Consider the following 26,882-nt stretch of genomic DNA (forward strand, 5'->3'; position numbering starts at 1 on the left):
ACACACACAGGCATAACCGCAAAAGAACTCTTGACTACCACCATGTGTTGTCCTCTGCTAGTGGAAGAGTTAGCACCACGGCCTCTAAATGAAGCAGAAGAGCCAACCCAGATGCCCCGGTCTTGATGCAGGACATTGGAGCTCATAAGTGTGCCTTACATCCATCAAGGAAGCCTGGTTCTTAAAGAGATGCTGCTTCTAGTTACAAGTATATTATCCTAGTTTTCATGTAACTGTGTTTTGCTTTTTTATTGTTAATTATTCGTGGGGAGGAAGGTGGTGGTGGTAGCAGTAGAATGGACGCTAAGTAGCAGAGCATTCGTCTCAGTGATTGGTACCAGTGGGTTTGTCTCACTTTAATGAGAACTTTGGACCTATGGACAGCAGTGGAAGACTCAACACAGGTAAGGCTGCAAGTGCAGCTCTGTTGTTATTACCTATGAGGAGAACATTTATGTAGGAGCAACAAGAATTAGAACTATATTGTAAAACCACACTAGATAATATAGCAATTTTCAGGTACTGGCATTAAATGTTTTCAAACATGCTTAAACAGATTCCAGCATTTCAGACCAGTATTACAGCTTTCCTATATTGGACAATAATTGCTTATCTTCCTTTGCTTGAGTATTTGTTTTGCCAGATAGCTAGCACTGGGGGAATGCACTTGTATCATCCAGAGCAAATATTTTGCTTTAACGTCTACCTGAAAGAAAGAAAGAAAATTGACTTTATACAACTTGTAGGCATGCCATTTAGGACGTTAAAGTTTAGTTCACTTCATTCTGCAAACTGGCGCTTGCAAAGTACTAGCACAAAGGAATTGCTGCTCAGCTATTTAATACATCCTTCCTCTCAAGAATGTTATTTAGGCTAGGTGTAAACAAACTATCATGGCTTATTTGATTGGTCTGGTTTTTTTTTTTTTGCTGTTGGGTTGTTGTGGGTTTATTCTTTTTTGCAAAGAGGGATGCTTTGCAATGGGATGATTTTTATAGATGTTTTCAGCAGTAAAGCTTTTTTGTTTAGAGTACACTAAGCATAAGTTAAGTTGCATTTTGAGTAACATTTTCTAGGGCTGTCATGACATTACAGAGTTGAGATTTTTTTTTTTAGTGGATTGGCTTAAGGTTACTCAATTCAAATTGAGAATTTGTCCTTTTTTTTCTCTAGTGAATTTCAAAATTATGTTAAACTAGGTGATTGCATTGGGAAATGCACAATTTAATCTTGGTCATAATGTGCCAGAGACTCAGGTCAGCATAGGAAACACTCCTGAATGGTACCATTTGTTTGACTAGAGCAGTCGAACAGAGTGGATTGCAGTGTGATGACAACACAGAATCTTGCACACTTGCAGTCAGCATCAGTTCTTTTCACAGGAATCAAGACCATATCTGCATTTTTCCACAGCTGTTTTAGACATGTGGGTTGTTAACATACTGTTAAGTTCTATGTTCTGACTTGCTGCTGTTTTCCAATAAAAGTAATGCTACCATTTTTAGGCCATTCTAATTAAGTACAAACTTCAGTGTCGCTTCCCTTTCTGCTGCCACTGTAAGTAGAAAAATGTTACGATTTTGTTCCTATCTACACGTTTGTCATTAGTTCTTGAGGTAAATACCTGGCCTTACCACTAATGTCAAAGAACAATGTATATTTGTGCAGTACAATTAAGTTTAATTAAGTTAAAATCCAAGCCACGGAATTTCCAGAAAGGGGGGACTTGATGGGTCGTGGCTTTTACCAAAAAAAAAAACTCACCTAAATAAGTCTATTTTTCATAACATAAAAGCACTGTTTGCAACACCCTTAGAGGTTAAAACAAAAGCAAAGACACAATTTTGGAGTGACTAAATAAATAGGTATTGAAGTAGAAACATTAATAAAAAAAGTCAAGTGAAACCTTATTAATAAATGAAGCCTATTTATTACTTCAAGTGTTAATGGTAAAAAAAATTCAGCACAGCTGTTGCATTTAAAAAAGTGAACCTACAGTAAGTACTATGTTTCTAGTTCAGTAAACAGATGAACCCGATGTCCTTTAATGACATAATAGTTGAGCATTATACAGTACATCTTATGAAGACCCGTAAATTAAAGAACTACTTTTTAAACTTAGTGATTACAAAAATTCTGCATTCACAGCTTTAGCTTCTTTTTTCTTCCACGACCATCAGGAGTACCATCCATTTTGCGCTTCTGTGCCTGTAAGGTAAGTTTTTAAAGTAAGTTATTGTGACAGAGAAAAATTTTAAGTAGTGCATTTCAAGTCAAAACTGCTAGAGATCACAGTGTAACCCTGGCAGCTTAAAATGTGATAAATCACAAATGCAGTGTGGCGAATATGCACATCCCACTCAGGACAGTAGCGGTCTTGTACTCTCCAATCCTGGAATAGTACCATTTCACAGAGGAAAAAAATGTATAGAGACAAATAAGGAGCTTATAAATAAAGCTCCCTTACTTAAGGAATGGTATTTCTGAACGCCTGTTTAAGTATTTTGAGAACAGTTCTAAGTAACAACTTCAAAAACAAAATCTAGGTAAGAAAATGGGTAGAAGTTGTAATTTCCTTTACAAAAAAAGCTCTGCATGTTTAGCAGTACTTCAGTTAGCAGAGTACTGTCATGCATATATGCTTGTTTTCCCAAATCTAGCTCTAGAGCCCACTTCATGACCACCACCACCCAAAATAAGGCACGTGATGGCAGGCAACAATGTCTACATGGGAACATTTGTAAACAGATCTATAGCATTCTCAGAGGGGAAGGAATGGTCTGCATCACCTACATACCACCCCTCAGTGGCAGACATCATTTCTTCATGGATAAAAATTAATAAAAAGGTTAAGTAAATCTTAGTTGCATTTTATCAAGGTAAACTCCTATAGCCCACAACTCAGGGATCAAAAACGTAACAAGCTATCTGCTCCAAAGCGTGTGAGCTACAGTTTAGAACCTGAACTTAGTTTCCATCCACAAGGGTACTTAGCTGAATGACAGGAGTAAACTTTAAGCAGCGCTTAGCACTGCCCTGTAAGGTTTTTTGCTGTGTTATCTTTAAATAACTTTAGACATCACTTGGCCTAGACAATTAGAAAAGCACGCTGTCTTCAAGTGAGCTTTCCTACAAAAAAGCTTTTTTAAATCCTACCGAAGATGGTTTTGGTCCACGTTTCTTCTTTTCTGCCTTTTCCTTTTCTTCCAGTTCCATGTTTTCTCTTTCAATCAGGGTGATTAAAGTATTGCATCTCCTTTGCAGCTCCTAAATTGCAAAACATAGTCAGTCACTCACTACTTTAGGCAGCCAGTTCATGTAAAAAGCATCTAGAAATGCCAGTAAGTAATAAGTTTGTTTGTTTTTCATCATGCAAAACCTTGGCAGAGCGAAAAAGGAATGAAACAAATCTTTTATGGTAGTTACTGGCTGGCTTCATATGAATGGATTTGATCACAGATGTTTGTTTTTAAAACAGATTTGTATTTAATTCAAATTCATGTTGATTTTGAAACACAGTAGCTTGGAATTTACATTTCTTCTCTCATGAGACTTTTTAGTTTATTGCATTTGTCATCCATTACAGTTGCTGTGGAAAGTCTTAGAAAAATTAATATAGCGACCACATGCACATACCTGACTATTTCAGAAGTGATTTAGTAAGCTTGCTATGTAACTGTGGTGTGCTGTCATGGGTGTTCATGAGCCAAAGAGCACGACAGATTAATACATACCATTGCAGTTCTGGACTTGAGAAACCAGTCAAATCTGAATTGTGGCGAGTTTCGGATACACTGTCTTAATTCGTCATAGACGTTTTCCTTATCAAATCCTAGCTTGTGAAGCATACAGATTAGAAAGCGATCCTCTTCTTCAGTATAATTCTTCCCCTTATTGGTACCATATGATATTCTTAGCTGGTGGAAGGGGGCTTTGTATCTGCCAATCTAAACAAAACAAGATCATACATAACTAAGAAATCCTTTAGAAACATGGAACTGTTTTCTCTGAAAGCAAAAAAATGACATGACAGGCAGAGGAACAATATACCAAGTTAAAAGCTCTAGTTTTCTATAATCTCTGGTCCTGAAAGTCACCGTGTTTAAGGAACTGTAGATTCTAGATACTGAATTAACTATATCATCTAAGCAGCCAGGTTTGACATGTTTGTTTGCTTGCCTGTTCGACAAATAATCCTTTGATTTTTGATCGCGCAGTGCAGGCCTGACACTACATTTGAAAATAGTCACGATCTGCCAGCCTGCAACTGGCAATGATTCTTTTTAACAAAAAAATCCTCAGAAATGGTCAAAAACAAAGGAAAAGGTACATGGCTCAGCTGCATTTTGGTTAATAGAGTGAGACACTGTTCTTCCCCTGACTTCCTTAGAAGAGGAGCTAGTCAAGCCTAAGGTGGGGAAAAATGTCTGGTATTTATTACAGGTGTCTTAATTTATTATAAATCTGTTACCAAGCCCTGGCTGGTGAAATGCGCAGGATCAAAGAAAACTCCTCTGACTGGTAAGTCTTCTCTTTTTAAGTCCTCTAAAAATATAGTAGTTTCAGCTATGTGGGTCCAACAAACGGAAATTGTGTTTCTCCAAAAAGCACGTAGTTACTGGGAGCTGATCACAGTACAAACAGTTCATAGTGCCATATAATGACGATTGTTACAAACAAGAGATTAGGCCACACCTGAAGTTATCACCATAGCTATCAGCCGAAATAGGAAGTTTAAACCTACCAAATGCAATTAAATTCAAGAGTAGAAACTGCAAAGGACAGCAGTTCTATAGAATAGAAAAGCAGAAGGTAGAAACCGCTGAGGAACAGGTAAGAGAGGAGTATTAGGCCTAACGTGTCTTCTTAATGTACTATAACATTGGCTAGGCATACAGCATGGGACCTCACCTCATTGGCACAGGGAGATAAAGGAAGCAAGAAATACAGCAAAGATACCTTTGTATCAAGTGCTTTTTTTATGCTAATTCGTCTCTGAATTCTGGCTTCTCCTCTTTCTATCTGAGCCATGATCTTCTCAATGTCTTGGAGTTCGTTGCACCTTTCCCAGAACACAGCTAAGAAAAGAACAGATGGTTAGTTTCTAATCACGGAATTAGGTTTTTGCCTTAAAAGATGTTATATGTTATTTCCTTTTACCAGACCTTACTGCTGTATAAAAATAGATATGCCTTTACCTGATAAGGGACCTTCACTTCCTGAAATTGTGTTGGGAGTATTACAAATGCTATTGTGAAGAGGGTAGATACAGGAGCCCTCATTTTAAATGGTGTGATTTGGCCAGCCAATTTCCTTCTCAAAGAGAAAGTCTTAAAATGGAAACTGATAAAACAGTAATACAGAAGGGAGTGGGATTGCCACTGTAAGTTAGTAGCCAAAGACAGGAGCAAGTGTCTAAAAGACAATTAGGTGTTTAAGTAAAATGTCACATCTGTAAGTAAGCAGCTGTATACCGTAAAAAACAAAGTCCCAGAACCTTGCAGCTGCACTGCAGGAGAAGACCCTTCTCTGAAACATCAGCAGTTAAAGTAATCAGCTGGTATTCAGTTACAAAAAACAATGTTCATTATTCAGTCACAGAACGTTTACAGTATCCCTAGCTTTAACAGTGTGAAATAATAAAGGGGTAAAGAGTCAACACAGTTATTGGTTGGTAAATCTAAGGAAAAGAGAAATCTCCATCTAAGCATTTTTTTCCTCATCATTTCCTTTTTGCAGAAATTAACAAGAATTGAAACCAGCACTATCCAGAATATATCGAACACCAGTTAGAATATATGAAAGTGTGTCATCAATAGAGCATGTGCACATTTCAGTACAGTTTTAACTATGCAGGGGTTAAACCTACTAAAATCTGTATCAGTAGACCTCAAATCCATTAGCACAATCTCACCCTTAGAGAGTCATACAGGGAGCTCACCCAAGTAAGATGGTCAGCTTGTTCACAGGCATGTCAAACCAGGACAGCAGCATTAGATACAGAATTGACTACTTGAAAAGTAAGTTACCTGAATACTCGATGACTTCCTCTGGGGTTTTTCCTTCTACTTCTCGAGCTATATTTTCAATATCATCACGGCCCCACTTCTCATTAGCTTTGATGAACTGGTTAAAATCTCTCTTATTCCAGTTAGTAAATCCCTTTACAGCAATTAAAAGCAAACATGGCACAAAAGTTCAGCATTTGTCCATCTCCACATTTCTTTCAACAGATAATTTAAAATGACTAACACTTCTGTAATTCCAAAAATATTAAACCTGTGCTTTCCTGCAGTTTGATGGTAGTAGAAAACCTGCTTTTATAGTGTGGTCACTGTAGTCTCTCTCCATCTAAAAACTACCTAATAATTAGCACTGCTTCAGCTCATAAATTAACCCCTCTTACCCATTATTCTCTGAGAGACAACATGGGATCACTTTTTAAGGAAAAAAGTCCCTCAAGAGAGGCAAGTAGTCTCTGTAATGGTTTTGTTCAGTCACAGAGGACCACCAAGTGCCTTGCAGATACCATCAGCCTTCTGCATCTTCCCTGGTCTCTCTCCCTCAAAGTCTGGAGGTATTTTGTGTGATGTTACGCAGCAGGGACAGGAAAAGCAATGCTGAAGTTATCAGCTGCCAAGCCAGACTAACTGCACATTTGTATTAACTTTTAAAAGAAAAAGTACAAAAATATTCAGCCAGACACATTATGATTTAACCAGAGCTTATTTGATTGTACTGGCTTTTAATAGTGAGCTGCTCCAATGCACTACTACTCAAACAAGAGCTCGTCCTAAAATTACCCACAAAATACACGTGAAAATATAATACAGACAAGGACTAACAGGTATTAACCTGCCTTGAATTATTTAAATGTACAAGCTACCTAATTATGTACCTATTCAGCTTATATCTTCTTTAAGAGGGGGATGTTATCACTTCTAGTCCTAGTTTAAGAAATCTGCCCCTTCACCCTGCAGTGTATAGTTAGTACCTGTGGACGTGACACTTTGGGAAAGGCTATGCTTTAAATTACATGGAAAGTCGCACATGCAGCTCTGCAGCTAGTCTGCATGGTCCCCCAACTGAGAAAAGATGTCAGAGGCTACAGTCAATGTGAACTTGCCAAGTCAGACTCTGGACACAGCTCTTACTTAAAAATATACGGACTATGTAGATCAGGTTCAGTAGAACCTAAATACACTAATTTCAAAGTATCCTTCAGAAGTATCTAAGCCCATAACAAGCCCAATGCTAACCTTTTTTTCAGCATGAACCAAGATTTACAACCATGTTAATTTAAATATGGCATTTGTAAATCACTGACTAAGAAATGTTCGCGTAACACTGTAAAACACAAACCAAGCTTCAGATGATGTCAGTCTCACTAAAGAACCAACGATACCTGGGTTAGAAGCTTCTCTTTCTCTTCTAGTTCTTCATCATTAAGAGGTTCAGCCTCGTCAATCTTAAGCTGCTCTTCCTTTTGTGCTTGGGCTGCATTGGGCAGATCAGGATTACGAGGTACCTGAAAGATTATACATTTGTAAAATCTGAAGACTTTTCACCAGTGCTTGGTGTAGCTTCTCCATTAATACAACCTAATCATTTGTTCAGATTAACATGATTTCATTTAAATCAGCGTGAAAGGCAGAACAAGTATATATTCTCCTACCAGTAACTGCTGCAATAAAATACACTAAATACACTAATGTAATGAATGAATTCTGTTACCTTGTACCCGATTGTTTTCCTGTAGTAGAGAATCTCTTTTTCCAATAGTTCAAAGAGCCGTGGAGGAAAGAACTGAAAGTCCTGTACATTTGGCTGCTTTGGAGGCCGCGGTGCCTGAAATACATAAAAATGCTTGTATTTGACTCCTGTTCACATCCAGAATCTGTTTGCTAGTAACTGAGTCCTGTCTGTGAGCAAAAAACCGTCCATTTTTTACAAAAATTACCCTAAAACAGCACGCAAGTCAGGTACAACCATGAAGACTTACAGAAGTAACAGGTATATGAGAAAAGCAGACAGGATCTTTTGGAAAGAGAATGGTGGGGAAAGATTCGCACATGCATTCCCTTGAACAAAGTTCACGTATTTGAGTAGCAGTAAGGGTATGTTCCATAGGTAAGAAAAAAACTTCTACTACTTAAAGAAAGTAAAAATAAAATATGAAATACCTTATATCCTTACCATCCTAAAATCTTGTAAGTTTCATACTGCTCTTACTTTTTCCTCACAGAAATTTGTCTTAAATCCTTGGGATTTTTCTAAATTTAAATCCTTCAAGTGCCTCCTCAATTTATGAAACCAAATGAATTAGCAATTTCTTGGTTTCAGCTTTGACCACTTTTCATGTGTATTTGAACAGTTTGTTTATTTTTTAATTAGTCAACTCACCTTGGGTGCTTTTGGCTCGCTGACTCGAAGAGCTTCTCTAAAGTAAGCATCCACAGCATAATTGGCTTTTCTTTCTCGTTTAGGTGGTTCAATCCACTCTGTAAATGCCATCTATAAAAACAAATCCCACCACCCCCAAGAAGTATTAAGACTAAGTCTTGCAAAACATTCAGACCAGCTATGAGTTTGATATAAAAAAGTCTACATATACTTCATTAAGTAACTAAACTTACAAATTATTTTTATAGCTGCATTGTATTTTATTTAACCAACGTATCTTAAAAGTATGGTTTAATCATACAAATCAGTGCTTCCCTCCAAAAAAACCTTAAATGTTACCTTCTGTTTTTCTCTGTAGTCCTCCCCTTCGAAATTATACACGCTGGACTCTGTATCCATTGTGAAATTTCTGAGGGAGCTTTCACCCATCTTTGAAAGTTTTTCATTCATTTCTGCAGTCTGGGGGCAGGAAAGAGAGAAAAGACCAGTAACCTTTTTGGAAGGTACTTCATTATAAAACATCTCAGTTATAACAGCATTAAAAAATTAACACATTTGAGCAATACGAAGCTTCTCAATAACAACCACTCTATTTTCTCCAGCTTATAATGAAGCTATCATCCAGCGATACACTATCTTACCACACAATTTAAGTCTACGGGGAGTTTTTCTTTCTTTTTTTTTTTTCTTTTAAACTTGATCTCACCTTCTTTGCACCTCTTTCCAAAATGTGATCAATATCTTCATCTGTAATCTCGCTTTCCTTTGAGGCAAACACATGTGTTGCTCCGTGTCTAATCATTTGCAGCATTTCATCCTTCCCAAGTTTATTTAAGTTTTGATCCACCAGTCTTCCTGAAGATAAAAGAATTGAAAGGTAGCAATTAAAAATTTTATATTACTGAAGGAACAACATATGATTTCCCCCTTCCCTTATATTTTCAAGTTAAAACTATCTCATTTTTGCTCAGGGAAACTCCACGTGAAAAAAATAGTAAAATAAAATAAAATCCAGCAAAATCTAGCCAGGGACAACATGCATTCTCTTTACTGTACTTTATTTGTGTTTGAACAATTTTGGATGCGAGACCTTATATACAAACTTTATGTTATGGTGTGCATATTTTCATAATTTCAAAACCAAACCTCGCTGAATCCTTTTTGCGTAATAGTTACTGACTCCAAACCAACCAAGGTACCATCCTCATCACTTCTCCCCATCTATTAAAAAAAGGCCAAGGCATTAATTTCTCCATTTAGGAGTGGAAGTTGAGTGCTTTTAAAACAAGTTTGTCTATACCTCCTTGTCTGCATACTTATCACTGGGGAAGTAATTAAAAAGTTAATGAGGAAAAGCCTATCCCTGCTGTAAAATTTTCGGGTCTTTGCACTCTATATTCAGAATACAGCTGAGGCAAAAGCAACGTTCCCATTAATTCTTACTACATAATTTGTCTGCAGTGCTGTTAAAAAAAAAAAAAAAAAAAAAAAGAATTGCCTCCAAATACTTGCCTTGCTGGATGACGATGGAATCTAGCCGGAGTTTCATTTCTGCACGTTCCACTATTCTTTCTTCCACTGTATTGTCTGTGATAAATCTGAACACTCTAACAGTCTTTGTTTGGCCAATTCTGTGTGCTCGATCCTAGGCAAAAAAAAAAAAAAAAAACACAAAACAAGTAAATCAACACTTTCTTTCTAGTGTGAATATATAATTATCTTCAATTTTCATTGGTTTCAGCAAACTAACTTGTAAAGCAGAATAGTGTAGGTTAGTTAAATCTTTACAGAAATCACTTTAACATGACTACCCAAGATATCACATTTGCAGTTCAAGTTTTTTCTTGTTAAGCAACATCAACAATAAGTATGTTTCTAAATTTCATACCTAAAAATAGCTTTTCCTTTTTGTTTTGTGTTTATGTGTGTGCGTGCGCACGTGTGCATTACCTCACATGGGAAAAGAATAGATGCTTCTGGCATTAGGTAACCTTCTGTAAAATCAAAATATTTAAGAAATTCTCTCTGTACTGACCAGAAGCTACCTATCCCCAAATCATTCAGTCATGCTATTAATATTTGAAGAAAAATACAATGTACAACACCTCACCTGACTGGCAAATCATTAACCACTGTGAGAATTAGTATTCTGAACATACGCTTTTAGTGGTAACTGGAATGATCTTGATTTAGCTTCCAGGTACTGCTTCTGTCATTCTTTTGAACTAATTTTTGTTAGAATACTTGAGAACGTACAACTTAAATTTACAAGGTTTGTCACTGAAAGGCCTCATTTGCCAATGGTAACACTGGTAGATTTTTAAATATCAGCTTTACTTTCTTATCCAATCAGTAGTGTTCTTGATAGGTACCATGGCTGAAAATGCATACAAATCTACTTTTAAATAAATAAATAAATAAATAAATAAAGTTGCTAACAGGAGCTTGCTCATTTATCACCACCCTAAAAGCAATTTTTATAAACTTTAATTCAAATTTTATTTGCCTCTTTTCCAAAATCTCACTGAAGACAGTATAAATACAGTAAGGTCTACTTTCCAGAGAAGGAAGATTTTATAATTTTGGAGTTAACACATACCATTAGTTTTTAAAACTAAAAAAGGCTGTTTTCATTAAATACTACTAAGGGTACTGTAGCATATATCACGGCATTCCCTCCTGCAAAGTCCAAATGTGACTACATGTTCCACAAAGTGCAAGCTGCACTGCAACTGAAAAATCAGTCTTAAAAATACTATTAATATTACGCTAAAACTGGAAAAATGTCATTTAAATTTGAAAATACTATGTCACACAGCACACGCATTTCTAGGACAGTTATATGAGGAAAAAAAGGACATTTCCATCTGGATTCTTACCATAGCTTGAAGATCTACTTGTGGATTCCAGTCTGAATCATACAAAATTACAACATCAGCAGTAGCCAAATTGATTCCAAGACCTCCTGCCCGTGTACTCAACATGAACACAAATTTTGAGCTACCAGGTTCATTATATGCGTTAATAGAAGCCTAAATAAATAAAGAGAACATGATCAGTTGAACTAAATGTTTTATAAATACTATTTTTACTTAAGTGAAATACTTTAAATTTTAAATACCTGTCTCTCATCATGAGGTGTTTGTCCATCCAATCTACAGTATTCATAATTTCGCCACATACAATAATCTTCCAAGATATCCAGGACTCTGGTCATCTGGCTGAAGATTAAGACTCTTGAATCTGTTTGGCGTAAAAAGGTTTTATGTTTTCATCAAAACTTAAGATTCATTAAACTTCACAAAAGTTTGCCAATCAGAAAGGGAAGGAGGGCAGTTGCATGTAAGAGTAGTTATAAATAAAAAGACTGATTTAAGTAATACAATGAAGGTAAGTTTTCAGGGCTAAATATATTTACATATATTTAAAACAGTACCTAGTATTTTTATTGAACAGCCATTAGAAGGTGAAAGAATTAGAAAGGTCTGATGTCATCTCAGATGTCTATGAATTACAGAGCCTAATATATAATACAGGTCTGCAGATGTTGCTAACAAGTACTGTAATGAATTTCTAATATTTTACGTATATATTTCCGTATTCTTTAAATGCCTATGTGTATTTATTGTGCAAATGAAAATTTCTTGGGACAAGTGATGTAGAAGAAAATTTCTCTTTCAAATATAAAAACATCAAGAAATAAAAAGAACAAAATGTTAAAGTGTTTTGGATTTAAGATAATTAGAAATTAAATTCTTCTTAAAGACTTGGTCAGTCAGCTTGCTTACCTGCTAAGAACAACATTCAAAAAAATTTAAATATATATTAATGTATATGTATATATAGAGACACAGCCAAATGTTTCAAATGTACTTGAGGGATTTAAGGAAAACAAAGAATGTTACAAAGTTTCTGCTTCCCCCTACACACTCCCAGTATGACTTTTGTTCTTTGGACTCAAGGTCTAATAATTAAATGCTCTCTTTTGGTTAATATCAGCAGTTGATTTAAAACCATACCAATTTTATTTGTCATGTCCCAACAATGAGTCTCACAGCAGAAACAAACGAAAATTAAAAAAGCACAGTAACCAGTGAACTTTTTTCCAGTCTTACAACAATGCATAGCTCCACAGCTGTTCAAATACTATCCAGATACTGGGTACAGGTTACTTTTATATTACCTAAGACTAAGGATTGATTTTTTTTTTTTTTAATCCATAACGTCTCCCCAGTCACAAGCTTTCCTTCACTTCAGTGAAGTTACAGTAATGTTGAAAATATAAAATATATATTAAAAAAATAAATAACTGGGTGTGCCCCCAGTTTTGACTAAAAAAAACTCAAGTGCGGTTCAAAAGTCATATCCAGAAAGAACAAAAACCATTTCACAAATGACTGGACTTTAACCCTACATGAAGACTTGGAATCTAAACCGGTATTTCATGGCAAACCAAAGCAGTGGTTAAAATATTACACGATTAGGTTTCAAACAGCTCATATTGCTGAGAAACTTAAAGCACAGACCAACTGATGCTTCTGTGGTCTCAGCTGGAAAACAAACAAGCAAACCAACCCCTTTGCAGTCACAAAAAAACCCAGTTACTTATAAAGGCACTTCACAAGTCTTTCTGTATCAAGTATTTAATATGCAGTGCTTGAGAAGTCAGTATCATGCTAGGAATCAACTATGATCCTACATAACATGCTCTGATTTTTGCTCAGGAGATATGAAAACATTATGAAGTACTGACTTCAGTTTTTATCATTAAACCAAACACCTCTCAAGCAACAATACAACAAAAAGATGCGTACCTTGCTCTTTCAACTTTGGCAGTAATTTGTCCAGTACTACCATTTTGCCACTGTTGGTGACCAAATGCATATCTGTTGTGTAAGGTGGACCAGGTTCTGCTCCATCAAAGAGATACGGATGATTGCAACATTTTCGTAGTTGCATAAGGATATTCAACAGTCTCATTTTGTCCAACTTCCCAGCAGAATTCAATATATCTATATCCTTCATTAAGATTCTTGTATACCTATATCAAAGGAAAAAAAAAACAACCTTTGTAACTATAAAATGAAGTTGCCCTTTGTTTAACTAATCACAAAATGGTTTGGGTTGGAAGGGACCTTACAGCTCATCCAGTTCCAACTCCCTGCCATGGGCAGGGACACCTCCCACCAGACCAGGTTGCTCAAAGCCCCATCCAGCCTGGCCTTGAACACCTCCAGGGATGGGGCATCCACAGCTTCTCTGGGCAACCTGTGCCAGGGCCTTACCACCCTCCGAGTGAAGAATTTCTTCCTCATATTTAATCTAAAGCTACCTTTTTTTTCTTAGTTTCAAACCATTACTCCTTGCCCTATCGCTACACTCCTTGACAAAGAGAATATGGTATAGTCAAAAGCTCCCCCCCCTCCTTTCAGCAGGTAACTTGCACTGATCTGCACAGTTTTGTCATCATAAAAGTGTCACAAGGAAATACATACACCGAAATTTAGTATAGCAGAAGGAATTAAATCAAGTTCTACACAATAGTTGAGTCACAAGCAGCACATTCCTTCTGAACCTTAACCACAGCACACACAACTATCTCAATTACCATTCTCGCTGCATTTTGCTGAGACCCACATAAATTTTAACTTCCTTCTTTGGAGGCAAACTTTTCTCTACATCAGCCTTAATGCGACGTAGGAGGAACGGTCGTAGCACCTGAAAGAGATTGCATTATTAACTGTATTTTGGAAACTGAAATACTGAAGGGGTCAACAACACCAGTGCAGGCATACTCTTATAAATGCTCAACCACCAGACCTATTACCAGATCATCTGAAAAAGCAATCCATATCAGCAGGTTATTTTTACATAAGCTTCCTTTGGAAGACTCTAGATCTTCTAGGACAAGTCTTTTAACAGGGGATTCCTAACAGTCTTCCAGTTTTTCCCGTAGAACGCTCCTGATATTTCAAGTGAAAAAAAAAATAAAACTTTGTTTGACTGAAATCTTTGTAGTGTCTTCGTAGCCTATATTCTAAATGCAAGTATCTGAAAACTTTGAAAGCCAGAACTGTCAACCCTTTTCTCTCCCCCAAAACAATTTTCTTTTCCTCTCCTCCAAAACAACTTTCTTTTCAAGACATAGACACATTCTGCACTTCACCAACCTTTTCTGAAAGCCCACCATGGTTTCTGGAATAAGCTATCTTACCCTAATATTTCGTCACAAGAAATATTAAAAGAATTATTTATAACCTAATGTAGATGTTTTGAAAGCACACAAAAAGCAGAAAGACTTACCATATGGAGACGTTCCACCAACTTTTGATCACCTAGACAGTTGTTTGTATCAAACCATGAATCAAAATCCTGTAACAACATAATTGGCATGTAAGAACTTTTCTTTCAAGATGCAGTAGCATTACAGTGGTGAAAAACTGCAACTCAAGTGATTCTCTTACACACAGAGTAAATAAAAGAACAAATCATCCCTTTTGGTGTATTTTCTTGGAGAGATCTGTATCACTACATCTTTAAAACAACAACAACATACCACTGGGGGTTAAAAAAATTAAAAATTAAATCATTATTTTTTCTTGAAATCCTATCGCTCCAGTGGACAAATTCCAGCTGGAAGATGTGTACCACTGCAGCATTTGATGAAAAATGAAAAGGAAGAAGTAAAATTCTGGTGTAATATGTCACAAGATTTCCACTTCTATAGATGTGAAGCTCCCAATTCGGTTACGCTCAAAACCAGTTAAACACATGCTTGAAAAAGGCAAAAAATAACAACAATAATAAAAAGTATCTTCCTGAAACCATACTATGATGCACTGGGCTTGCTCAGCAGAGGTGCCACTTAGTGAAGTCTGTTGCTAATTACATGGTATCTCCCAACTCACAGTAAACAAGTTTAGATAAACAGTAAGGTAACTTATAGTTAAATGTAAGAATAAAGTTGTTTTACCAACTGCAATGTTTAATCCTATTTTGAAATGCAGTAGAGATCACCTCCAAACTGTGACTTGAAACACCTCTCATATCTGCTAAGCTCACAATAGCCCTTAAGAATGGTCAAGCTGGGGAAATTAGTTTATATACTATACTTATGACATACAATATTGGAAACATGCACTGACTGTCAGTCTATAGTTATAAGCAACGGATACGTCTGACTGTGTATCTCTATCTACATATACACACACACACACACACACATATCTACAAACACACACAAACAAGGCCTATATTCCAGGCCTTTCCAAGTCTGGAAAACCACCAACGTTCACTTATTAATGGAAAGTGAGACTTACTTCAGATGAGTTAAAGACATCTGGCAAAAGGAAGTTAAGAAGTGCCCAGAGTTCATGTAGGTTGTTCTGAAGTGGAGTTCCAGTTAATAGCAGCCGATTTGTAGTCTTGAATTCCCTCACAATTTCTGATAACTGAAGGAGATTGAGACATAAATGAATATAAATATACTACTAGTACCACCACCTAGCAACTCAGAACAATATCTCTTTCAGTAAAAGTAAAAATTACCTTTGACTTTTCATTTTTAATCCTGTGGGCTTCATCTATAACTAGGTATCTCCAGTTAAACTTCTTGAACACTGATTTTTCTTTGATAAGCATTTCATACGATGTTACGCAGACATCCCATTCTCCTGGCAACAACACATCTCTGACAAAGGCAGCCTAGACAGCAAGGTGACAGTTCTTTATTGAGGCTTTGTCAAAACTAAAACAAAAAGAACACACTAGAGCTGCTAAGATTTTAAAACAAGGCCGCTGAATTTGAAAATAAAGGTAAGATTAATTACAGAGTCAATATAACATACAGCCACTGTAAGACTTAAAGGCTGTAAGACTTGTCAGTGCTGAAGCTGCTAAAACCCTTGGGGCAGAGCAGAGAAGGAATTTCAGTTCTAACTTCAAATAAGGTTTTCAATAGCTAAACTGTAACATTTAAATTTAAGAAGGAAAAATAAATTTAAAAAAATCAAACAGAAAATACATTTTGAGTCCTAGTTTAGACACGGATTTTTTTAATTGAAAAGTAATCCCAAACAGCTTTATTTGGCAACTTGATTTCTAGAATGCCGACATCCAAGGATTAAGAGAGGACACAGCAATTATTAAGAATTCAAATTATAGAGGTATACAGATATTAAGGGGTTAACTTATGTAAGCGAGAAACATACTAACAAAAAAGAGCATGGACTTTTGATTTCTAAAAAGACACACTAAAAAAATCACAAGGTATCATACCTGGATCAATGACTTCCAAAATTATTTAAAAGTTTAACCAGTATTTCTGTAATTTCTAACATAACAAACTTTTAAAGTAGAGCTAGGTATCCTTAGAAGAATAATCAGAAAACCTGCTGCCAAACAGCACTATCACATGCTGGATTTAACACGTGCAAACGCAGGAAAAATAATGATATCAAAACTTACTCGCTGGTCTTTGTCACCTATCAAACACACTGCTCGAAGTGTAGGTACCCATCTCTTGAATTCATTCATCCAGTTATGTAGAGTGGACTTTGGAACTAACACCATGTGAGGACCAGGAATATTTCTGTAGTGTTTCATATATCCAAGAAGAGAAATTGTTTGCAGTGTCTTCCCGAGACCCTGTGAAAGGCATTAACGTGTCAGAAAAAAATCTCTCAGCAAACACCTTTAAAAAGCTCAACAGTGAGCTCTGAGTACATTATAGAAGCCACAGCAGCCTAAACAAATGGCTAAGGTACACTAAAAGGCATCAACATTTTAGTTACAAAAAGCTTATATAGCATCGCACAACTGAAAAAAAAAGTAATAGAGTAACATTTTCAAACACAGGATTATGAAGTTAGAACTTTGCCTTATCCCTCAAGTAAGAAATTCTTAGAAGTGCAAGAAAACGTTATTACAAAAAAATTATTTTTGTAGGATAGGATGTACTCAGATTATTTACAGGTCAATGAACTTTACAAACTGACATATTCCTTATCTTAAACTTGAAATTAAGTGAATAAATTAGGAACCCTGTAAGATGACTTTTGCAGGCCACAACATGTCGTCAGTTCTCATGAGAATAAAGCCAAGCGTAAGTAAATATAAACAGCTGCATATATCAAAAAACAAAACGAATACTGAGCTGCTTTAAAAGTACTTTCTAAAGCACTGTTCACTATTCAGCAGAAGTATTAAAAATCTTATATCTTCACCGCATAGTTTTAATTAAAACAAAACAGGAAAATACACAAACCCCAGACCCTGTGTATAATTTACATAATTCAAAAGACTGTGACTCAACTGCATCGGATTTAAAAAAAAATAAATCAGTGCAAGTTATTTTTGTTTCCAAATTTCAAGTCTTTGTCTTCAAAATGAGCACATTCCACCTGGTGTAAGATGTGGAAAAGTGTTTACAGGCTGTGTGAAAGGCATAGATAAATTCAAAAAGATAAATATTTAAGAATAAATCCAAAAATACTTCACAGCAAGCATTTAAACTCCTCAGTCCAAAACAAATTTTGGAAGACCACGAATCCACAGACTTCGGAAGTTTCCCAAACTTCTTTGTTAACACAAACCTACTCCACTTAGAACTCTACTTGCCAAAGAAAATCCTCTATTCATAAACTTGTACGTTGAAGAAAATCCTTGATCTATTTCAAAATCAAATGTGCTCCTAAACAATAACGTTATTTGTCTCTAATTTACCTTGAAGTTTTATACATAAAACCAACTATCAGTAAGATATGAGAAATGCATCATACCAATATATAATTCAACTTTTGTTTTTTCTTACCTGCTCCTGTTAAAAATCAGATGCAATTAAAGGAGGAGGACAAAAACCTATCTGCCTCTCCAGCTACTACAATTTCTTTTGCCTTCATCCTTTGTCATCAATGGAAAAAGAACAAAAGCAGAAACAAAAGATGCTATGGCTAGCACTGACTGAAATGCCCATGGTCATGGTGCGAATGAAATGTTAACACGGCTCTCTGGCTACAACTTAGCATCATTTTTCCTGGAAAGTTTCCCACTGTTGCAGTTCTTCCTGCTGAGAACATCAATCCACAAAGCACACTCGTATCGTGCTATCTGTATTTTATATCCTAATAACAGGCAGCGTTCCCACATTTGTTGCTCTTTTCATGTATGACACTCTCTTCACAAGGGCAGCTTCAGAATACCCTGGCAAAATAGCTGTGGTTTTGAGAAAATATACAGGACACGTTGTTCTATAAAATGCCTCCCCCCTCAATTATATTTTTCTAAAGTTTAACAGATCCCCTTTTCATGCCTGTTTCTAAAACTGCCTGTAAAGTTTATTTAAATTAACATACATGTGAAACTGTTTTAACATTAGTGACCTAAAAACAAACTAGAAAAATAAAATTTGAGAAATCATATATTGCATTTTGTGCTATGTAAAAAAAGTACATTGCTGATCTAAAATTCTATTGCATCACACGTGGTACCAAGCCCCCCAGTAGAAATATGGGCTACATGCATACCATTTCATCTGCTAGGATACCATTGATGCCATTTTCATACAAAGAAATGAGCCAGTTCAGTCCTCGGACCTGATAATCACGCAGCTTTCCCCATTTAACATCTGCAAGACATGAAAGAATAGACTTAATGATTTGTAAAGACTTGCCAAAGAGCCATTCCTTTCCTGCTAATTGACACTGATTATCTAAACTACAGAACAAAATCAAGTAGTACACCCTACGCAGTAAATTCCAAGGATGAAGCAGACTGGACACAAGTGATACACTCATTTTGTTTCTGTGAGCTGCTTCAACAACTTTGATTTCTGCAAGAACACAAGTTATATGGAAATTCTAACCCTATAATCCCTCCCAAAATCAGAACACAGTACAACAGTAAATCAACAGAATATTAAATTCTCTGTTAAATTGACTGGAAGCCATTATGTACTTTAAATTGAATCAGAAGATGGGCTACACCTGAAAATTTTAAATGACCAACTTAAAAGCTAGCTCTTTCCCAGTAACTAAGGTATGGCAACTGGATTTCTAAAGGACAGGATTGACTGGACCCTCCTTCTACCCTGCCAGAATATGAACAGTCCCTAATGTATTTTGTTCCATCAGACTAGTGCCTGTTACTGTTTTCTTTCTCTCTTGCCACCCAAAAATTGACTCATTTTCTTTGGGAAGGGTGAAAATAAACTCCTCTTTTAAACTCTAAAGGTTTGACTTTTGAAGGAAAATAACTTTCAAGGGGAAAAAAAGTGAGAGAGGAAACACACATGATGGAGATTCTTCAAATCGAGTGCAGACATTTGTTGTCTTGGAGCTTTCTGTTAACAGTTCCTCGTCTTCTTCCTGTTCTGTTCTACGGTGTCGGTAGCTGAAAAAGTGGAAGAAAGTAGTAAGTTTCTTGCTAAACTGAAAAGACACTAAACTGTTCCAAAATTTAATGGCACTGCAGTACATACAGATCACAAATACACAAAGAAGCTTCTTGCAGTTTTCTTTAAAAGAACTCTAAAGTTAGGCTCATGAATTGAAATGCTTTTTGACTTTTTAGAACCAGTAGCTTCTTAATGGTAAGATGTCCACTACATTCTGGCTCACATTGGAGGCTCAAATGTTAGAGCAGTGTGACCAGATAGGGGTAAACCACACAGTCAGGGTGCATCAGTCCCGGCCTTTAACTACAGGACAGGGAATGACGCTGTGTTTAAGAGCTCTGCAACATCTGCCAGAAGTTCCAGAAATAGTGCAGACATACAAGCTGCAATGAAGGCAATCCAAATATCTTGACTTAGGATTTTCAAGGTGCCTGTAAGATGCATTATGTTCTCCGTGAACTCTTACAACTTACAGCCATGAATGCTCTACTTTTCTGCCCCCGCTTTTCTTCGTGCTGGAATACTTTTAATTGTGATAGTGCTTTACCACCATCACAAAATTCTTCTAACTCCTAGAATTCTTAGACAACCCTCCACTTACAAGTGGGCAGTTGAAAAAAACACAATTGTACAGTGTAAAACACACACCCAAACAGGACAAAAGTCTAGCAAGTTTAACTTACGCTTCTAAAGTACAATAAAATCCTTAATTACAGTACAAGGTGGCCTACATGTCATCACTCACTCGCCAACTGACAGTAAATTCTGTTTCTCATCCTTCTTTATTCGTGGACGTCCTGGTTTCATTTTCAAAGGTGAAGTTGGAGTTTTCTGAGCAGCAGGCTGAATGAAGTGAGCAAACAGCTCAGTCTGCTTCAACAGATACTCAAATCTGTTTGCTCTGTCTGTTTGCTGTTGACAAGGGAAATTAAGTGGAACAAGTGTGAGACATTACAATATGCATTCGTTTAAAAGACAAAGCTAACAAATGCTTTTTAAACAATGCAGATTCACATCCCTTCACATACATACCTACAACAGCAAAAAAAAGATGATTAACATCAACAATGTAACTGGAGCTGACAGATTCAGTATTCTGTCATTGGGTCAAAGCTAACCACTGCTAAAGAGTAAGATCAAAGTTTCAAGACAGATCTGCATTAAGACTGACATCTGAGTTGGGCACAAAGGTTGCCCAAGTGTCACTAAACAAGGCAGCAGAGTCCCTTTAACAACCTTCTCCTATCAAAAATGATGGTCCCATTCCCAGAAATTGACTCCCACCCGGGATGCACAGGATCCATCAATGAACTTGTTCCTCTTGCCCACCTGGCAACAACTATTCTCTCTTCTTCCACAGGAGTGTCCCGACTGCTTAGTGAGATAAACCATGTCGCTGAGGTGTCAGATAAGCAAAAGGGCTGGCATGAAAGGCGTGATGGACAGCAGAAGAGCCCATAGCTTGAAGCCAGAAAAACTATTTTAGTGGCAAAGAGCTGTTAGATATTCTCAGCCTAAGCTGGACTTAGAGTGCACCCTTTGATACGAGTTGCCATTTGTGCTGCACAAAAAAGATTACAGGAGACAATATCCAAAAGTTTAGCTCCTTTGAGACAGGTTCCGTTTAGAATCAACACACCTTCCCAGCGCCACTCCAAGTATCCTGAGCTTACAGGAACTTCGGAAGACAGCTCCAAGTTTACCAGCAACCACCCTGACATTCTGCCAGCTGCCACAACATAACCTGGTATTTAGCAACTTGCACAGTTACAGGAAGTCAGTTTTCTTAGTAAAAAGGAACATATGTTCCAGACTTCTGCAAGGGCAATGCCAGACCTGTGAGTATTCTCCTCTTTAAGCAGATCCTACTCGGCATGAAAGACGGGTGAGAGGAGACCAAGAAAGCAGCAAACCCCGTACATACCACAAGAGTCTGACTGACTCTAGCCATAGTTCAAGCTTGATTAACACAGCTACAATCCACAGCCCCCAAATTGCAGCTTTCCTGTCTATCCCTCAAAGATTGTTTTGGTTTGCTTCCTAACAGCTTCTGACATTTAAACTAGGTAAGACCTTATTACTATCCACATCACTAATCCTTATTTGTAAGTACTTTTCACCGGCTGTACAAAAGATAAGAAATACAAACTGCGTTGCACAAGTTTCCTTGTTCAAAAATGTTAGCAGGGAACTTTCCGTAGGTTTTGGCACTGCACACACACGCCACAACCCATTTTCAATGCACTTCAGGATATTCCTTTAAGAGACTAACAAACATTGTCTGTATCTTTTAGATAGGACACAGACAAGAACAGGCTGTACTACGCAACCTTGAGCTATCCTCATACCAACAGAGACAGAGAAACTTTCCCTGTTTTCTTTTGCAGTGCATCTTCTGACTATTTTGACAATAAAATACAATCTTTCTTGTAATTGTGCCTATTTAGAGACTACAGGAGACAAATCCAAGTTCACCTTCTTCTAGGAAGTAGCACAAAGAAATCAGCAGAAGACTGGGTTATTTTCAGTGGTAAGAAGAAACACAGGAAGCAGCAAATTATAAGAATCAGTTTCACTTTACTATGAAGAAATTCCACATGCAGTCACAGACACTGGAACTATGAACAGGAAGAAAGGAAAAACAGAAAGAACAGAGCAAGGAAATGTGATGGAGTGGTGAGGAGCGGGTGACTCCATCTCCTATTCTCTGGATACCATAAAAGCTAAAAAATAAGGAAATAAAGTATGTTTTCTCTTATCTAACACGTGAAGTACAGAATTAGCCATCTTCATGCTTGAGCAGTCTTAACTAGAGCTTCATGATGAACAAATTAAACTTCAGAAAAGCTAACATGATCCCTTTCAGTCTTGACAAAGTGAAAGCGCTGAAAAGTTTAACAAGGCTTACAGTTAGCACTTGTACTTTACAGCACACATTTTCTCAGCCTCCTGTGAAACAGCTTTTGAAAGCTTTTTACTTTGCACCATGCACTGTACTGCTTGAAAGAACTTGCTTATTATGAAGTCCCCCTGCCAGAGTATATTTCTATAGTGTACAGTGTACATTATAGTGCATTATAGTATACAGTGTCTACTCAAAGCCTTAAGCCTTACGCTTTTCCTACAAAGGACTACTAATCCTGCAGTTCAAAAATAATTATTTTGGAATTATTTTCCTGTATTCGGTAGTGATATAAAAAAGATCCTAGACTTCAACTGATTCCATACGTTCAGAAAGTAAGGTAGCAGCCGTTTAGAAACTAATGGATGCTTTCCTAGAGAATCTTTCTTCTTTTGAGACAGTGAATACCCAAATCTTCATTACCCTCCTCGTCTGCAGGACAACTCTGCAGCCAACTTCAAAAGCAACATTACAATTTTTTTTTCATTTTTTTTCCCACTTAAATTTGAATACTTCCCATTATACAATTCTTCTAAACATAGAGCACTTCAAAGCTGCTCAGACTAGACTTCCTAGGAACAGCAAAACACGTTAACAGTTGTTCCCACAGAATACCACAGTGGAAACACAGAAGGAAGAGAGAACAAAATGCTAAAAATGAAAAGGGTCTATACGTTGTTTCTGTTTATTTGTTTCAAATTACTTAAATTTTATTTTTGAATGACTAGACAAAGTCTTATAAAGCCAGTTATGAGACTTCTAAAGAGCAGAACACTAAGTCTACCATAAGCAAGGCCTGAACACTGGATAACTGTACGTGTTCCCAAGTGTTACATACCATTTTCTCTTCGTATGTAGGATCTGCTTCCTGGATTTCTTTTTGTTTTCCTGGTGACGCATCATCAAAAGATTCCTGAGATGAAAAAGAATTAGAAAGAACTTATTATCTGAAGAGGAGAATATAGCCATGTAGAAGAGTATAAGCTCCCTGCAAATTACCCTCTATCCACATCAGATGGCACATGCATCTTTCGCTGCTTTGATATAGTCAGCCCTCTATTACTTACTGTAAAATTACCTGGAGATGGATCAAAGATCCCTGCCACAGGGTGACGGACAGAGCTAGCTCTCTATAATCTAATTTAGCTCCACCATTAAAGCATCACATCGAGGTAGACGAGAGAGCCAGCTGTTGTCCAGAAGCTCAGTGCGCCACTTCAAGGGTGCTGAGCCCAAACCTTCTAAAGCTGACTCTGGAGAGCACCGGGAAAGAACCAGTCCTGAAGCAAGAGTCGTTTCAAGTTTTTTTCCTTTTCCAGGTTACCCCAATTCCTCACCGTTCTGTATCAAGGGAATAAATCTAAATAGAAAACCTGGACTGCAGTTCTGTCCTGGAAGCAGAGTAGGAATTTAAGAGAAACTGTATTTCTCCCGTTTGGTTTACTAAATCACGTAATTGTTGTTATCACCAACAGTACTGTTCGTAACAGAAAAGCAGGCAGGCGGGAGGGGGCAGTCCTCCCTCATCCCCCCTTCCTGCCAAGTCCTTGCCATACTGCCTTCAACTGCTCTTTCAGATTGGGTTTATTTTGTCCTCATCTCCCCTTATTAGGTTAATTCTTCCCCCATCGTCCCCCATGTGTAATTTCACCTTCTGTTCTTAAAATCAAACCCAACAGGACAACCCTTCTCTGCTACATCAGGCTAAGACAGTACATCACAAAACAACCCTTGAAAGGCTAAGAAATGGAAACATATGAGATATCCTCAAAATTATTAATAATCAGCTGTTTAGCTGAGCAAAGTAAGAGCTAAATTAAGTCTTTCCTAGCCAACACAGACCCAAGGAATGTGAAAATAAGAAACAACGTGAAACAAAGGAAGGCAAAACATGGGATGTTTGTGGGCGGGCGTCTCCTCACATAACTCTGGCAGGTAAAGCCTGTGGCAACAGAAGCAACCTAACAGACGTCTCATTCAAAAGTCAAAATTAAAGAGCAGAGTATGAAAAACTACAGCTAAAGGTCTTCTAGCCTTACACCAGATCTTCTTGCTCATCTCCTGCTGGACTTGGCTGATACCCATCTACCAGGGAGCACGGGGTTAGGGCTGTTTGAACTCGTGTACAACGCTCCCGTTTCTCCTGACACACTTGCCGGGTGAAGCACAGCAATGCAGCAGCACGCCGTCTTACCTCCTCACGTGCAATAAACACAGTGAAGCCTTGCGATTTTGCTGGAGAGTAAGAAAACTGATCTCCTGAGGTGACTGGGACTATCAGGAAAGTACTTAGGCACTTATCTGTCCGTAAGGTTATCCGTTCCCTACGTGGAGAGGCACTGACTTTGCAAGCAGCGAAAGAAGCCTTGCGCAGGTTCAAGCAGCACCTATTACCCACAGTGCTCTGGCTACTCGCTCATCCCAAAAACACGGCGCTCGCAAACGCGTTCAGACCGGGGGGGCCGGACTGCGCGGCGTGACTCAGAGCACCGCGAGCAGGACCGACCAGTTTCCTCCTATCACCGCAGGAACAAAGCTGCGATAAAATTAGCATCTCCAGGCACACGTTCAACCCCCCTGAAATTTCTGGAATAAGCACCTGTTGCCAAAAAAAAAAAAAAAAACAAAAAACAAAAAACGGAAAAGTAACGACCCGAGCCCCGTCGCCCCCCGCCTCCCCTCACACACGCGGCGCGGCGGAGGAACACGGCCCCACGGCCCCGCGCGGTGCGGTGCGGCCCGGCCGGGCGCGGAGCGTTCCGGGGGGCAGAGGGCGGCCCCCGAGGGCCCCGGTCCCGGCGGCGCCGCGCCCGCCCCGCCCGCCCCTCCATTGTCTGCCGCGGCCCCACGCGGCCCGGGGCCGCCCCGCCGGCCTCGTGGCGGGCACCTGCCGCCGCCCCGGCAAGGTGCGCGGCGCGTTGGGAGGAGGGGTGGTGGCCGCGGGCGGAGCGCGCCTGACCTCCATCGCGGCGTCGCCTCCGGCCGGGCCGGCGGCGGGGGGAGCCGTCCCCGCGGCCTCGCTGCTGGCGGTGCCCGGCGGGGCGGGCGGCTGCGGCGGCGGCGCGGGCGGCTCGTCCGGTTGCGGCGGCGTTGGCCCCTGCTGCCCGGCGGACATGATCCTGGGGCGTACGGGGCCGGGTGGCTGGGTGGGTGCCTGGCTGCGCGCAGCGGGGCCGGGGGCGGCCTGGCGGCGGGGGTCGGCGGCGCGGAGCCCGGTGCGCGGCCGCCGGCGGAGGCCCGTCCCCGCTGCCGCCCCGGCTTTCTCGGCGGGCTCCCACCAACCAGGAACCGAGCCGGCTCCCCGCTCTCGCGAGAGCCCGGCCGCCGCGGGAGCGAGCGCGGCCACGCGCGGTCCCTCCTCCGCCTCCTTCCTCCTCCTCCCAGCCGCTGAGTGGCGGCGCTCCGGCCCCGCGGGAAGGGGGGGGGGCGCTGTGGGGAGCGCGCAACGGCCGCCGGAGGGGAGGGGCGGGGCGGGGCGGCCTCGCGCGCCCGCCCGAGCGTTGGGGCCGTTAACGGCCGCGCCGCGTGCGCGTGGGGGGGGGGTTGTTATCCGTCATGAAGTGGGGCAGCGTGCACCAAGGGCCTGGTTCTCACTTTTAACACTCACAATTAACATTACCACACTGCCCCCAGGGCAAGAGCACGGAGCGTAAGGGATAGTTCCATGCCCTTTTCCAGAAGTAAAGGCAAGAAAACATGAGTATGATACCAGACCGAACACAATAAGTGTGTTTTTTTTTTTTTTGCAGGCAGCTCCAGCTGGAGTAAAAGGAGTTGATTAGTCACTGAAACAGGTGGCAAAGCTAACCCCTCAAGCCCCCTTCTCTCTCATCTCCTGCCAACCCGTAAAATAGTATCTGGGGAACCTAGGATCCAAAGGTTGGGGGTATTGTTTAATTAGACAATGGAATAAAGCCTGGTGCCAGCTGCTGTCCTAAAACCCTCATGTGCTGCATATCCCTGCTGTATTAGACAAGGGAGCTGCTCTACACCAGCCTTTGTTACCTTGACACAGCTGAGGCACACGCTCCCACAGCCACCCCACTCACCCTGACAGGTACCACAGGAGAAATTGAGACTGCACGAACCAGGTGAAGCTTGACTGGGAAGGAGAATTTTCTGAGCACCACTGGTGTACTCCAACTGCTGACAGAGGCTGAGTCCAAAGGGGCCAACCGAAGCCAG

General features: G+C 39.2%; 1 protein-coding gene across 1 annotated transcript; it reads right to left on the reverse strand.

Moving 5' to 3' along the window:
• Positions 1-1,907: 1,907 nt before the first annotated feature.
• SMARCA5 (SWI/SNF related, matrix associated, actin dependent regulator of chromatin, subfamily a, member 5) lies at positions 1,908-26,041 on the reverse strand. The gene is made up of 24 exons (XM_050710467.1): positions 25,657-26,041; positions 23,536-23,610; positions 20,541-20,707; positions 19,691-19,791; positions 18,927-19,027; positions 16,870-17,049; positions 15,952-16,107; positions 15,723-15,854; positions 14,707-14,775; positions 14,012-14,121; positions 13,218-13,444; positions 11,525-11,646; positions 11,283-11,435; positions 9,912-10,048; positions 9,110-9,254; positions 8,743-8,862; positions 8,404-8,514; positions 7,735-7,848; positions 7,406-7,528; positions 6,030-6,162; positions 4,960-5,078; positions 3,735-3,947; positions 3,157-3,267; positions 1,908-2,208 (listed from the first exon to the last, which is right to left on the reverse strand). Exons 1-24 carry the CDS (start codon positions 25,810-25,812, stop codon positions 2,143-2,145), a joined length of 3,141 nt encoding a protein of 1,046 aa, XP_050566424.1. The 5' UTR covers positions 25,813-26,041; the 3' UTR covers positions 1,908-2,142.
• Between the last annotated feature and the right edge of the window lie 841 nt (positions 26,042-26,882).

Source organism: Cygnus atratus, chromosome 4 (genome assembly GCF_013377495.2).
Source record: "Cygnus atratus isolate AKBS03 ecotype Queensland, Australia chromosome 4, CAtr_DNAZoo_HiC_assembly, whole genome shotgun sequence".
Lineage (NCBI taxonomy): Eukaryota > Metazoa > Chordata > Aves > Anseriformes > Anatidae > Cygnus > Cygnus atratus.